This window comes from Loxodonta africana, chromosome 16 (genome assembly GCF_030014295.1).
Source record: "Loxodonta africana isolate mLoxAfr1 chromosome 16, mLoxAfr1.hap2, whole genome shotgun sequence".
Lineage (NCBI taxonomy): Eukaryota > Metazoa > Chordata > Mammalia > Proboscidea > Elephantidae > Loxodonta > Loxodonta africana.
This window is the reverse complement of record NC_087357.1, coordinates 18810785-18825874: the sequence shown is the minus strand read 5'-3', so window position 1 is coordinate 18825874 and position 15090 is coordinate 18810785. Positions and strand designations below refer to the sequence as shown.

The 15090-nt window shown below is 42.7% G+C and overlaps 1 protein-coding gene across 2 annotated transcripts in view; it reads right to left on the bottom strand.

Moving 5' to 3' along the window:
• GFRA1 (GDNF family receptor alpha 1) overlaps positions 1–15090 on the bottom strand; it is a 239124-nt gene that overhangs the window by 169856 nt on the left and 54178 nt on the right. The window contains exon 4 of one of the 2 annotated variants that reach the window (XM_064269268.1): positions 337–351. The exons of the other annotated variant lie outside the window; for it this stretch is intronic. Within the exon in view, the coding sequence (XP_064125338.1) occupies positions 337–351 (15 nt within the window). The remainder of the gene's footprint in view (positions 1–336; positions 352–15090) is intronic. 2 annotated transcript variants of the gene reach the window in all.

The window sequence follows — 15090 nt, the reverse complement described above, 5'->3', positions numbered from 1 at the left end:
ACCTGCTCCTTACCAGCCTTACAAGCCCCACATCAGTCCTGCCCCTTCCAGGGGCCCAGCTACAGACCTCTCCCCAGTCACCCCACGTCAGTGGTCTAGTTCCCCACCCTACACCCAAGTGTGATCCAGAGGAAGAAGCAGAGGTTGGATACCAGAGGCTGAGTGAGGCTGATGGCATTTCAGGCTACCTCAGGCCACTGTCCTCATAGTGTCCCCCAAAGGCCACGTGACATCTCCACAGAGAATGCAAACCCCATAGCCTCTGCAAACAGACTACACCCTTGTTCCCAAAAGAGCGGGGCCAATAAAAAAGCCACAGTATGCTGTGAGACTTACCTTGCTGAAAAACATCTGCCAGGAGAGAGGAAAAACAGGGAGGAGGGAATGAGAGAGAGAGAGAAGAAAAAATATTAATAATGATGTTGAATGTGACAGTGATGATATTCACAGCTAACAGATGCTAACTCTGCTGGGCACCTATGGACAGTACTTCCTTTAACAAGGCAGGAGGTGGTTAAGAGTTCAGGTTGTGGAGTCAGACTTCCTGGGCTTAAATCCTGGCTCTACGCTTGTTAACTCTGTTACCTAGAGCTCCCTAACCTATAAAATAGACAGGAGTACTGGAAAGATTAACAAATTGTGTCATACATTTTAACAGTGCCCAGCACATATAAACATGCAAAATTTGGCAACTTTTATTAATATGATTATTTTTATTATTCACAACAACCCTATTTATCATCCTCATTTTAGAGACGGAGAAACTGAGGCTCCAGAAGGTTAAATAACTCATCCAATGCGACAGAGGAGGAAGGGATGGATCCAGGGTTGAACCTAGGTATGTCTGATTCCAGTAACCATCTGCTTACCCACTGCTAAGCTGCCTGACTTAGTTTATAAATAAACAATACCAAGAGAATAAACAGAGGAAGCACCTATAAATACACTAAAGCTCCAACTTAAAATCATATAAACAAAACTTTTGTATGAATTCTCTACATTATAACCCACAACTAATAATATCAAGTCTTCATACTAAATCTTAGGTCAAAATCTGCTTAAAAAGGTGAAACAATATTAACTTTTTTTTTTTCAACAAACATTTGAGAAGCTCTTCTATGCCAAGCACCACGTGTGGCTCTGAGAAGCATGCACCTACCAGGCAGGCAGAGAGAACACAGCATGAGAGTAAATGCAGAGTCCATGGGGCACAGGCAGATGCTGAACCAGAGTGAGAGTCCTGGAGGACTTCCTGGAGAAAGTGACTTTGGAATTGACTCCTCAAGAATGAGGAAGAATTAATCTTGGAAAAATTGGGGGATGCATGGCCCCAACAAGCAGAGAAAGAATGGAAATCTCCACATAATCCAGCTGAGCTGATCTGGCCACCTGGCCTTCCTATTACTCTTTTTAAGTATACTTTTTATTGGAACATAACACTTACAGTAAAATGCACAAATTGTAATCATACAGGTAGGTGGACCCACCTGCATAACCAGCATCCAGATCAAGAAACTTTCTGTCCCCAGACTCTCCTGTGCTCCGCTAGTCACCAACATCCCCCGAAAGGGTAATCACTCCCATGACTTCTAACGTCATACATTAGTTTTGCCCATTTTTTAACTGTACATGAATGGACTCACACATTATGCATTTCTTTTACGCCTGGCTTCTTTGCTCAACAGTGATTGTGGGAGTCATCCCTGCCACAGCACGTGGTCGGTCATTCATTCTCATTGCTGCGTGGTATTCTACTGTGTGACCACACCACAACTGATTTCTCCATTCTAATGCTGATGGACATCCAGATTGTTTTCAGTCTTTCACAGTCAGGAATTGTGACAAACATTTTCATACATACTTTTTGATGACATATGTACATATGCCAGGTACTTTTCGACATCTCTCATGTGCATTCAGGCTCACCTTGCTTCAATCACCCCTCAGTCACCCCCAAAGTGTCCTTGTCTGCCTGTACTTTGTCATTCAGTAACTTGGAAAGGCCAGAGACTCGGACATGGATACAGACAGCACAGATGTGAGCCAGTTCCTGCCCCGCTGCTGGGATTGTATATAGTATGAGACTTCTAGACAACAGTTTTGATGGCCTGTACAAAAATGGAAAGAGCCCTGGTGGTGCAGTGGTTAAGTGCTGGGCTGCTAACCAGAAGGTCAGCAGTTCAAGCCACCAGCCACTCCATGGGAGAGAGATGTGGTAGCCTGCTTTCATAAAGATTACAGCCTAGGAAACCCTATGGGGCAGTTGTACTGTGTCTTACAAGGTCATTATGAGTTGGAATCGACTCAGTGGCAATGGGTTTGGTTTGGAAATGTCAAATATGCATTCCTTGACCCAACAATACCACTTCCAGGAATTTAATCTAATGAAATAACTAAAAGCACAAAAGAAGTCTACAAGTATGTTCATCATGGCATTATTTATAGTGGCAAAACACTAGACACTGCCTAATTGCTCACCAATAGGGTACCAAACAAAAAATAACATATCATGCAATGGATTATGGTGCACCATTTAAAATGATTATTTAAAGCCTTTGGTTACATTTGAGTGAAAATATCAGATAGCAAAATGGAACATATATCCTGAACTCATTAATGTACATGCATGCCTGCGCACAGCTACATGAACAAAGCTCTGTGATGACGGTCACGGAAATGTTTACCTTCAGGTGATGGAATCTGGGTTTTTTTTTTTTTCTTTGAATATCATGAGGCACAAATGGTTAAGTCCTCGACTACTAACAGAAAGGTAGGTGGTTCAAATCCACCTAGCAGCATCTCAGGAAAAAAACCTGGTGATCTATTGAAAAATCACAACCACCGAAAACCCTGTGGAGCACAGTTCTACTCTGCCACACATGGGGTTGCCATGCGTCAGAGTCAACTCAGCGACAGCTGGTGGTGTGGTGGTATTTCTGTATAATTTTAATTTTGAACAATGCAGATGTCGTACATTGATAATCTAAATTTTGAAACTAAAGTTATTTGCATCTTGAAAAGCTAATAAATAAGAACTATAGCATCAGGGCCCTGGTGGTGCAATGGTTAAGTGTTTGGCTCCTAACCAACAGGTCAGCAGTTTGAATCTACCAGCAGCTCCTTGGAAGCCGTATAAGGTGGTTCTACTCTGTCCTATAGGGTCGCTATGAGTCAGAATCAACTAAATGGCACACATTTGGTTTATATATATATAATACATATGTGTACATATATACGCATATATATACATACATATACAACATCTAACGTTGTACTTCATCAACAGCTGAAGCATCAGCTCCTACAAGGCCACAAAGAGCCAACGGCCCATGAATGGTGTGGATGAAACATGCCCGTGGGAGGTTAACAGGCTGCAAGGAGAGCATATCCACGGGAGCGGTTTTCACTCCACTGGGACACACATGACCTCCATGAGGGGTGTCATTCACATGCAATACACAGACTCCCAAGGGCACATCCAGGCCAAGGGCCGTGGCACAGGTAAGACAGACGGCAGACTCACAATTCCCGGGAGCTGGCTAAAATACCACCCCATTCTCTTCCATTCAACAAAGCCAATTGGGATGTGAATGGACCATGTTGGTGCTGTTACAGGACAACCTTGACTCTGCTCTAATTTTACAGGCTCTGTATTATTCGCTAAGCCCAGTAATTCATCATTAGTACAAATTCTGACACAGCAGTGGAATGCTGCTGACCTCCAGTCCCTTGACGCTGCCCAGGGACTGTGAGAAGGTACGTGTGCAGCTCCCTAAGTACACCAGTTCACTTGCATTCGCTTCCTGGTATGCATGGTGAGAACCACCCGCCCTCTGAAGGTCTGCACTCCTGTAGGAGCCTGTCTACTCAGGCTTCAGATGTCACTGCCACTGTGAAGTCTTTGTAGAGCCTATCCCCACACAGAGAAAACTCAGTTTCCGCCTCAATGCTCCTACAGTGATGTGTGCAAGCTGCAATTACAGCTCCTATCCTAATTAAAGACAAAAGCTGAGTGTCTTAGTCACCCCCGTGGGTCCTCAACAGGGCAGCGGGAGAGAGGGCTCCACTGCCTTACCACTCATCTGGCCCATCCCCTCATTTAACAGGTGAGGAAACGGAGTCCCAGAGAACTCTGAAATTTTTCTCAAGGTCACAAATGGAGTTAAAATCTGAGCCAGGACTACACAAGATTCATTTAACCTTAATGAAGCACAAAAGCACGTTCCTATTATTAGCAAAGTACAAATTAGAGATTTATCATTCTCCTCTAATGAATACAGACAAAAGTTTCCACCCTTGAAAACATCAGCGAAATAAGATTAGCCTTTCAAATACGGATCCCGTCTCGACATCTGTCCAGAATCCTCAACCTCCTCTCCATGGCCTTTGACAGAGAGAACTTCCTTCAAAATTCAGCACTGATTTGAATCACTGGAAAGTATCAGCAGGCAGGGAGGAAGGAAATTCAGGCAGGGATTGGGTGACCTTATTCCTTCTGATTCCATCGTATATTTCACGCTTTAGTGGACAAATCTGCATAGAGTACAATACCCTCTCTTCCAAAAACCTCTCTCAGTTTTCATATAAACTGTGCTAGTTTTTTTTAAAACAATCTTTTCCAGCTTCATTTACATTTTGCACCTTTTATTCAAATGTAAATTTTAATAAACACTCATATAAATATTGCAACAATTTTGCACATGAGCACTCTTGTAATTTACACTCTAAATTTCTGTCTTTTGTGGTCTGTGGCATAAATCATTCCATCCTTAGCATCATTTAGCTCTTTGCTCTGTATAATAATGGCTTGGGTACCTTCTTTAAAATACCACTTTTCCAGACTGAAACAGCCTTCCAGACTCAGGCTCAAATGATTCATGGCTGGAAGAACGAAAAATAAGTAAGAAGAAGGTGGTTTCTCTGCTGGTTGACTACATTTTACCTGCAACAAAACTTGTGGACCTCAGAGGATATTAGCCATAGAAATACCCCTACCATTTCCTACTCTGCTGTCCAAGCCTCCTCCCCCTACACCATCCCCCTGAGCCACAGGGAATAACCACTTATAAAGAATCAAAGAGCCTCAACTATAGGTATGATATTTTCCTTTCAGACTAACCAACTACAAATAATTATTTGTAGGTCAATCATTTTCCCTCTCTGGGTTTGAGTGTCCTTGCCCATGACTTGTGCATATTCTAATACCCTGGCCATGGTGTTGGGAAGGCAAAATTAAATAATTTATGCCAACAATGTTCCATCATCTACTGTGGGAGATTACTCCAAAAAAACAAAAAAGACTCAGGGCCATCTTTTTTGTTCTCACAGGAATCAGAAATCGTATAGAAGTAGAGCTGGGAGTTGAGTCATCTAGCCAACACCAACCCTAGCCACAACAAGGTTAAGCCCAGAGGACACCAGGGACATTTGTGCAGAGGAAATGAACTCTTTCAGACAAACCTCTGCTCATACTCACTTCCCCAGGGAGAAAACCTCAACCCAGTCATTCAAGTGAACAAAGAAAGCCTGTTCTCCAGCCTCCAACCCCACCCCCTGGAGCCATTCTGGTCCTATAAATACAGGAAAGGGCATGTATAAGTTGGTGATTCAGACATGGGAAGAAGAAAATAAAAAAGAAGGACTCAGATTTGCCTTTCTGAGCCACTATGTCCAGTTTCTTCAGTTAAGAATAAGTATCAAAGATCCTTGTTCCCCTCCCCCTCAGCTACTGAGAGATTCACATTCCAGAGATCTTGACAGCATGGATTCCTCCAGAGACAGGGGTCATAAAAAGAGACTAGATTATTTATTATTATTAATAAGCTATGGCAATTAGGCTGGGTGATTCCTAAACGTTGCTGATTAAAAACTTTCTTGAGTGCTACTTGTCCACATGGCTAGTGTTTACCTCTATTAAAAATGATTTAACTACACTCTGGGCGAACCTCTCTCTTGTGCCCAGGTTAATAATTAGCAGCGCGCAGAGCCACGTGGGTGAAGTAAGTTGGTACTCCTTTATTTATCTATTGTTTTGTTTTATGAGGCAGACTGGATGGCAGTCTTCTTGCACATTCAGTCTACTAGGAATAATTTACTATTTCAATCCACAGTCTATACCTATGGTTAGAGAAAGCCTCACTGTTATTACAAGATCACACTTAGCCCACGTCCCACAGCATTAAAGACATGCCAAACAGTGAAAGTGTGCATGACTTCCAGAAGACTGGGGGAGGTAAAGTTACTAGCTCTCAAACAATGTAATCATACTACTCTCTCAATTTTGCTCTCCTTTCTAGGTTAAATTATATATGAGGGGAGTTTAGTTTCTTGAAAATGCAGGCACTTAACTCCCATTTAAGGAGTCTCACCTGGGGAGACAGCTGTCTTGCTAATCCTCCTGTGGTTTGAGCTACAGAAAGAAAATTCTCTTTCAAGTACAAGTGCTTTTACAGGAAAGCACTGTAAATTTTACTGGGACGCGGCTAACCAGGGTCCAACGAAAGGGTCTAGGGAGCAGGCAGTTTCTTGAATAGGGACCAGGTTCACCATTAACCAAAGTCAATTTCATGATCAGCAAGCTCTGTCCATGGCTATGAAGGGTAACTAGAATTCAGCATATATATTTCCCCTGCAAATCTCTGTGAATGAAGCGAACTGTTCCTCTTCCGTGTTGAAAAGTGGGGCCTGCCAATGCATCCCCTCTCACTGAAATATCAGTGCTCCCGAGTAGTTCTGCTCCAGAATGACAAAACCCAGGTGCAAAAGTGACACGTGAGCTTCCCAAGGAAGACAAGGGTTGACTCCTTCTCTCCCCAATATGATCTACTGCTGTGTCACCAAACGACTTGAAATTAGGTCCCAGCTCCTTAGCGGGTGGAAACCTGGGGTAATCACTCAACCTCTTGGACCTTCTATAAAATGAAGACGGCAGGAACAAGCTTTTTCTATACCACAGGGAGATCATGAAAATCTAATTGGTTAACTAACAAGCATAGAGCACATCGGCTTTGGAGTCAAATAATACTAGGTTCAACTCTTAGCTCTCAGTTAAATTACCTTCCAGCCATATGATACTGAGCTAGTTATCTAAACTCTCCCAGCCTCAATCTCCTCATTTATAAAGCTCATCATTCAGCATTCCTATAAGAATAACCCAAATCATATAGGTAAAGCACTTAGCACGTGGTGGCTAGTTTATAGAACATGTTCAATAAATAAAATTTAATGTTATTATAATAGCAAGCAACAGAACAGGGTGTAAAAAGCTCAGGTCCTGGAGTCAGAGCTGGTTCTACATCTGACCAGCTGTGTGATCTTGGGAAACTTCTGTAACCTCCCCAAGCCTTGGGTTTCTCTCATGAGTTACATGCAGATAATAACAGCTAAATGTTGTGCTACATCATAAACTGCTAAAGAGACTAAATGAGGAATACATATAAAAGTACACAACAACTACTACACACAAAATCTTTTATAAATGGTAGTAATATTATTCAACAAACAGTTATTGTCAACTATGTAAAAAACCTAATGACCTATCTAAGGCCTGTCATCATGTAGCTACATTCCCTAAGAAACTCTAAAGTCAATCCCAATATTACCTTATTCTTATGAAACAATAAAGGGCAACAATGAGTTATTTTTACGCTCTAGTGACAACCTACCTTCAAACACCAATTGATCTGTTGTTGTTGTTAGGTGCTGCCGAGTAAATTACAACTCACAGCGAACCCTATGTGACAGAGTAGAACTACCTCATAGGGTTTCCAAGGCTGTAATCTTTATGGGAGCAGATCACCAGGTCTTTCTCCCACGGAGCTGCTAGTGGGTTCGAACTGCAGTCCTTTCAGTTAGCAGCAGAACACTTGATCATTGTGCCACCAGGGTTCCTTAAATGACCTAAGGAGTTGTGATTAGAACCAGGAATTTCAGAAACCCAGTCCCAGAGCTTGGCCTCTGTTTTTGGTACCTCTGTGACATACCCTTTCTCCTCTGGACCTGTCTCTGTTTCTCAGGCCACCACTGAAGGGGCTCAGCCAGCCCTGCCCTGGGCTTTGATCAGTGTTTTAAGCCAAGCTTCCTGTAGGTCAAGGCTCAAAGAGGTAGGGACTGCAGGGGGGCAGCTGAGTTGGCAGTGCTTCAAAGAGAACCCTCTGTTCTGCAGCTTCATGGGGTTCTATGGAGAATCTGCCTGAGAAAAGGGTTCCACTGCTTAATTAAACAAATTAGCTCAAGTTTGAACACAACAAGCTTCCTGTGCAGGTGCAGGTCTGTGCTCTCCTGGAGTGCAGCCAGAGTCCACGGCTCCAGAGCCCCGGCTTGGCCTCAGTGGCACCATACCGGGGCCATGATTAGTTTTCTGTGTCTCCAAAGCCAGACAGCTGGGGCAGTGTTGTGGCCACTCAGCCAATATCCCCAACCCTCCCACTTCCTCCAGGCACGCTCAGGCAGCTCAAACTAAGCAGAGCCCCCATGAGTCTTCGGAACAGCTTTAAAGACCAAGCGGAAGGTTTAGTGGCTCCTCAGTTTCTAGCCCTCAATGCCAAGGCCTTTATCACCCTCCTTTTTCTTCTGTCTCGTTTGGGATGCGGGCTGGGTAAAGTTTTGTTGTCTTCCTTGCTCCTGGCCTCCCCTCCCCTTTTGTCATGTAAAAAATGAAGATCAACCCTTTGTCTGTCATTGTCATACCTCTGAAGGCACACAGTGCTCAGTACATGTCTTTTATTTGTGAAAAAGGAAAAAAAAAAAAGAGCCCTGAAGTATCTTCCTGCGACATTTTTTAGGCAATGTGCAGCCAACATCAATCTTAGTCCGCGTGCATCAGCCCACACAGACCAGGGAAGGCAACTCAAAGGACGCAAGCTAGTAAGTCCCCAACATTTTTATGACACTCTATTCCTAGTGTATCTCATTCCTAGCACAGAGGGATAAAGCTCTTAACTACTGAAGGAACATAAAAAAAATAGATTTAGGAATAATACTTTTTATGATTGCATTCTGTATACTGGGAAACTTATGTTCAAATCTGCTAGTACTTTATGGAGCTGATAAAGTAGAACAGTATGGCTTCCCAGCTAACAGTGTATTTTATATCCATTTAAGATGTTTTCTCTTAAATTGAATTACTTTTTGAGTAATTATAATAAGACTAATCTGGGCTTAATGAATTCATGTACAAATACTTTAGACTGCATTATTAAAACCTCTATGATATGAAACAATATTAAACTCAATTCCTCTAGCTTCCAGTGTTTTTCTTTAAAAAGACCAGTATACATGACTTTCTCTAAATTCTTTCAAATCAGTTAACTGAGAAATCATACGAAGCCTCATAAATAGCCCAAGCAAAAGAAGAGGCTAATAAATAATAATAAAAAAAAAAAAAAACAGTAGTGTTCTAATTCCTCTAAACTTCTTACCAAAAAAAAAAAAAAAAACCCAAAGCCCTTGCTGTCAAGTTGATTCCGACTCATACCGACCCTATGGAACAAAGTAGAACTGCCCCATAGGGTTTCCAAGGAACGCCTGGTGGATTCGAACTGCCCACCTTTTGGCTAACAGCTGAGATGGGCATTAATTTGGAATCACAGGAAGTATTTTTATTAAGCGCATGTAAAGTCTGAAGAGTCGTCCCACCTTTCAGAAGAAATCATGTTGTAGCTGTGATTAGAAATGACATAAAATCACTTGGCAAACCCTAAACGCAAGCCGTGGGTATCAAGCCTTCTGTTCTAAAGTATCTCTAAACACAGCAGTCTAGATATCTGGATCCTAGTCTTCACTGTGGAAGCCCTGGTGGCGTAGTGGCTAAGAGCTACGACTGCTAACCAAAAGGTTGGCAGTACACATCCACCAGGTGCTCCTTGGAAACTCCATGGGGCAGTTCCACTCTGTCACACGCTGTCATTATGAGCCAGAATCGACTCGACAGCAATGGAGTTAATGCTTAGTCTTCACTGTAGGCAAAACCACCCACCTTCTCTGGGACTCAGTTCTACCATCTGCAAAATGATTTGTACTGAATGATCTCTCAGGCCCATTCCAGCTCTAAAACATGATGGTTTGAAGTTTAAAATTACACGCATTGTATCAAATGGGCTCTTATTGCATATAGCTTATTCGTCATCTTATCCACACTAAATTACATTCACAGAAAAAAATTCCATTCCCTGCCATTCCTGTACATTCACAAACACGTCCATAATATGACTGATGATTTCAAATTTATCCTAAGATATTATCTTGGTGGTAAAGTATTTTCCCCATTACAGATAAATTATAAACCATCTGAAACCTTAAAGGTTATAGTGCCTTCTTAATCAATTCCCCTCAACCCCTGGTAATATACTTCCTGAAAGATGCTCTTTCGACTCCATCTGTAAGTCGACTGTTTAACTTTATCACATGTGTCTTCCTCAGGCAGGTATGTGACAGCCAGGTTTTAATCTAATTGGTAACTCAGTCTCCTAAATCCAAACTGGATATTTAAAAATGTCCAGCAGAATACACCTCTCTCTTTGCGAGGTGATCATTATCAGGATGGGCAACTTTAAAGTAAACACAAAACAATGACCATCATCATTATTCTGATGGCTTGGCACAAATTACTATCAAGAGAGCTCCCAGGAGCCAGAGACAATTAAGCTCTGAGTTCTGAGAAGCTGCCCCAACATCAAGCACTGCTGATCACAATGATGTGGGAGTTAATTTGTTTCAGCAAATTGGCCTAAGTCTTTATTCAAGGAGGAGGTCTGGTCACGTGATACGCTCTGGCCTGAGCTCAGTGTCAGGAGGCACAGGTTCCAGCCTGCCTCTACCATTAATCGCCTGAATAAACTTGGACAAATCATTTAAGCACTCCAGGTCTCAAAGGGAGTTTGACCGAAAATCTCCACAATCCCTTTCAGCTCTATAGTTCTAGAATGGACATCACCAGGGTCTTTCATTAGGACCCTCTGCTACAGCTTCCCACATCATCCTAAGCGTTTCTTTCGTACACTAACAGACGCTGGTGAGCACCATGGTGCCAAGCACCATGTTTTGTCTATCATAGTCCCAAAGCTCAGGTACAAGACCATGTTTCTTGTTGCTGGTGCTGTCGAGATGATTCTGATTCATTGCGACCCCATGTGACAAAGGAATGTCCCATAGGGTTTTCTAGGTTGTAATCTTTAAGGAAGCAGGTTGCCAGGTCTTTCTCCCATGGAGTGGCTGGGTAGGTTCAAACCACCAACATTTTGGTTAGTTGCCAAGTGTTTAACCATTTGTACCACCAAGTCTCCTTACAAGAATATAGTAGGCACATAATAATATCAAAGATAACAAATATGTTTTTCCACCACCCGTGTGTTGGTTTGCCGTACTGTGGTTGCCTGCGTGTTGATTTGATGCTAGAAGCTATACCACAGGTATTTCAAATACCAGCAGGGTCACTAATGGTGGAGAGGTTTCAGCAGAGCTTCCGGACTAACACGGGCTAGGAAAAAAGGCTAGAAATCCACTTCCAAAAACTAGCCAAATGAAAACCTTATAGATCACAACAGAACACTGTCCAACTTGCTTGCTTTGGACACGTCATCAAGAGGGATCAGTCGCTGGTGAGAGACATCATGTTTGGTGAAGTAGAGGGCCAACGAGGGCAAGGGAAACCTTATGATCAACTGGCACAGTGGGTGTAGTGATGGACATGAACTTTCGGTGAAAGTGAAGCTAATGCAGGAACAGGCGGCATTTTGTTCTGTTATATGTAAGGTCACCATGCGTCAGAGTCAACTCAACGGCAGCTACCCAACTATCTGTTTTCAGAGTTCTCCGTATTGCAGGCACTATTTCAAGTACTTTACATAGATTGCCTTAAACCTTTCAATTACTCTAAAAGGTAGCTATCATCATTATCTTCATTTTACAGATAAGAAAAAAGGGACCCAGAGAGGTTAACTAAAGTTGCCAAGAGTCAAGGGAAAGCTAGTAAGCTGGGATTCCATCCAGGCTGCCTGGCTTCAGAGCCCAGCTCTTAACCACTATGCTACACTATCTTTCAATGAATGTCTGATAGATGGTTGGAAGGAAGGATGGACAAACAAATATGCCTCATTTCTTCCAAAACACCCCAGAGATAGTTAACTTGAATCACATCCATCATGCTTTTAATATCAAAATCATCCTCATATTTCTAGAACCCTAATCATACTTTTTCCATAATTTTATCATCCATGGAGTTTGGATCCAGCAGTAGACACCACTGCGATGTGCATTTACTTTTTAAACCTTTACAAATTCTCTTTTTAAAAGATACAACCATTTCAGCATGCTTGTGGTGATGGGTAAGGTAGGTTAAAGGCGTGGGGAAAGCATGTGGAGCTGAAGGAAAAGATGAGAATCCCAGGAAGAAAGCCAGGAAAGGGGCACCACCACAATACCCCACATCTAGATCACATAGGTGCTAGTGTTTTTCAGAGGGAATTGGAAGCAAATAATTAAATGTGAGCTATGGGTACTGCAGGAATCATTCAGACCACAAGCCTTGCTTCTAGAGAACAGCCCCGTTTCTAAAGTCACCCACTGGCAGGCTCAGTAGCTAACACGGGTCCTCTCTCTCCATCTGTCCCATGCCTTGGCTCTGCCTCCGGACAACACACTGTCTTAGTCATCTAGTGCTGCCATAACAGAAATACCTCAAGTGGATGGCTTTAACAAACAAATTTATTTTCTCACAGTCTAGTAGGTTACAAGTCCAAATTCAGAGCGTCGGCTCCAGGGGAAAGTTCTCTCTCTCTGTCGGCTCTGGAGGAGGGTCCTTGTCCTCAATCTTCCCCTGGTTGAGGAGCTTCTCCGGCATAGGAACCCTGTGTCCACAGGACATGCTATGCTCCTGGTGCTGCTTTCTTGGTGGTATGAGGTCCCCAACTCTCAGCTTGCTTCCCTTTCCTTTTATTTCTTGAGAGATAGAAGATGGTGCAGACCACACCCCAGGGAAACTCCCTTTACCTTGGATCAGAGAGGTGACCTGAGTGAGGATAGTGTTACAATCCCACCCAAATCCTCTCAACATAAAATTACAATCACAAAATGGAGGACAACCACAATACTGGGAATCATGGCCTAAGCAAGTAGATACACGTATTTTTGGGGGGGACAGAATTTAATCCATGACACACACTGAGCTGGGCTCTTCCGCAGCGAAGCCAGGCATTTCACAGAAAGAGACAGAGTAACAACAGTAGAGCAGAGAACACCTTACAAATGTCCTCTGCAGCTGTAAATGGGGGAGCACCACAAGTCATGCTTGTGAAGAAGAGGCAGCAAGCGGTCAGTGTCGTTGCCATAGATCATACCCCACTCAGTGTCTTTTCAAAAGAGAAGGGGGAAATTGATATGGCAGTTTCAAATTCTTTTAATTCTTTCATGACTATGTGGCTCAACACAGTCATGAAACGTAAATGCCGTTTTTGTGAAGGACTTGTGGGGCTGGCTTGCCAGGAGCCCCCTGAGGAAGGGATTCCAGTATCTTCCAGAGCTTAACAAATTTTCACTATGCTTTAGATATTTTTTTTAAGCATTGTGGCCTAGGAACAGAAACTTGATTTAACGGGATGGTCGTTATTCAAGTGCAGAAAACTGGGTTCTAGCTCTAGCTCTGTCCCTAGTTGTTTAAGGTTTAGCCTCTCTTGGGGTACCTCAGTTTCCTCATTTGTAATCAAGGATAAAAGTCACCTTAACTACTTGTTAGGGGAAAAAATGAGATTGTGGATAAGATTGTACTCAGAAGAATTAAACTTACAATTTCTGAATTCAGAGACATCTCTTTAGTGTCCAATGGAACTGATGCATTACGATAAGCAAATAATAGACCCAAAGGTACCTAAAATGCAGCCCCTCCAAGCAAGGAGCTTATAACAGAAAGGAGGAGGCAGACACACTCACGCAATGGTGCTAGATTCTACACTAAGAGGGAAATAGCACAGTGAGGGAGAGAAAATCCTGGTACGGAGCTCTGAGCAGGCTTCAGGGACCACGAAAGTCAGTCCTAGGAAAAGCCAACACTTACTGAGCCCCACTCTATGTTAAGCCTTGTTCTAAGGCTTAAATATTTCATATAATATTCCCCAAAACAGTATGAACTAAGTACCAGGAAAACACATGAGTCAGAAAAAAGAAAACGAACATGTGAAATTAAAGAAGACATAAATAAACCCAAAAAGCCAAACCTGTTGCCATCGAGTCGATTCTGACTCATAATGACCGTACAGGACAGGACAGAACCGTCCCATAGGCTTTCCAAGGCTGTGATCTTTATGGAAGCAGACTGCCATATCTTCCTCCCATGGAGCAGCTGGTGGCTTTGAACCGCTGACCTTTCTATTAGAAGCCAAGCACTTAACCGTGGCACCACCAGGTCTCCTTCCTGGATGTATCCAGATATATACCATGTTCACAGACTGCAAGGCTCAAATGTTGTTAAAATATCAATTCTCCTCCAATTGATTTATAGATTCAACACAATCCCAACCAAAATTCCACCAAACTTTTTGTAGAAAATAATAAACCAATTCTAAAATTTATAAAGAATATAAGAACCCAGAATAAAAAAAATAAGGAAGTGCAAAAGACCTAGGACACCCAAAGCCAATCTCTCAAAACTGCATCACAGCTCTTCATCCTATGAACGCATCTAAAGAATGACCTTATGTGCCAACCACCATGCTGGGCACAGAGAAAGCTATTGCACAGATTGGAGTTTGAATCCCCATCCTCAAGGGAGTACTGGGTGGTGCCTTAGCTCACACCTCTGCTATCCCCTGTGGTAGCCCTAGTCACATGGCCAGTGAGGACTTAAAACATGGTGAATCTGGACTGAAATGTGGAGCCCTGGTAGTGCAGTGGTTAAGAACTCAGCTGCTAGCTAAAAGGTCAATGGTTCGAATCTACCAGCTGCTCTTTGGAAACCCTATGGGGCAGTTAGTTCTACTCTGTCCTTTAGGGTCCGACTATGAGTCGGATTCGACTCAACGGCAACAGATTTGGTTTGGTTTTATTAAGTATAAAATAGATACCGGATTTCAAAGACTTAGCAAAAAAGGTAAACAATTC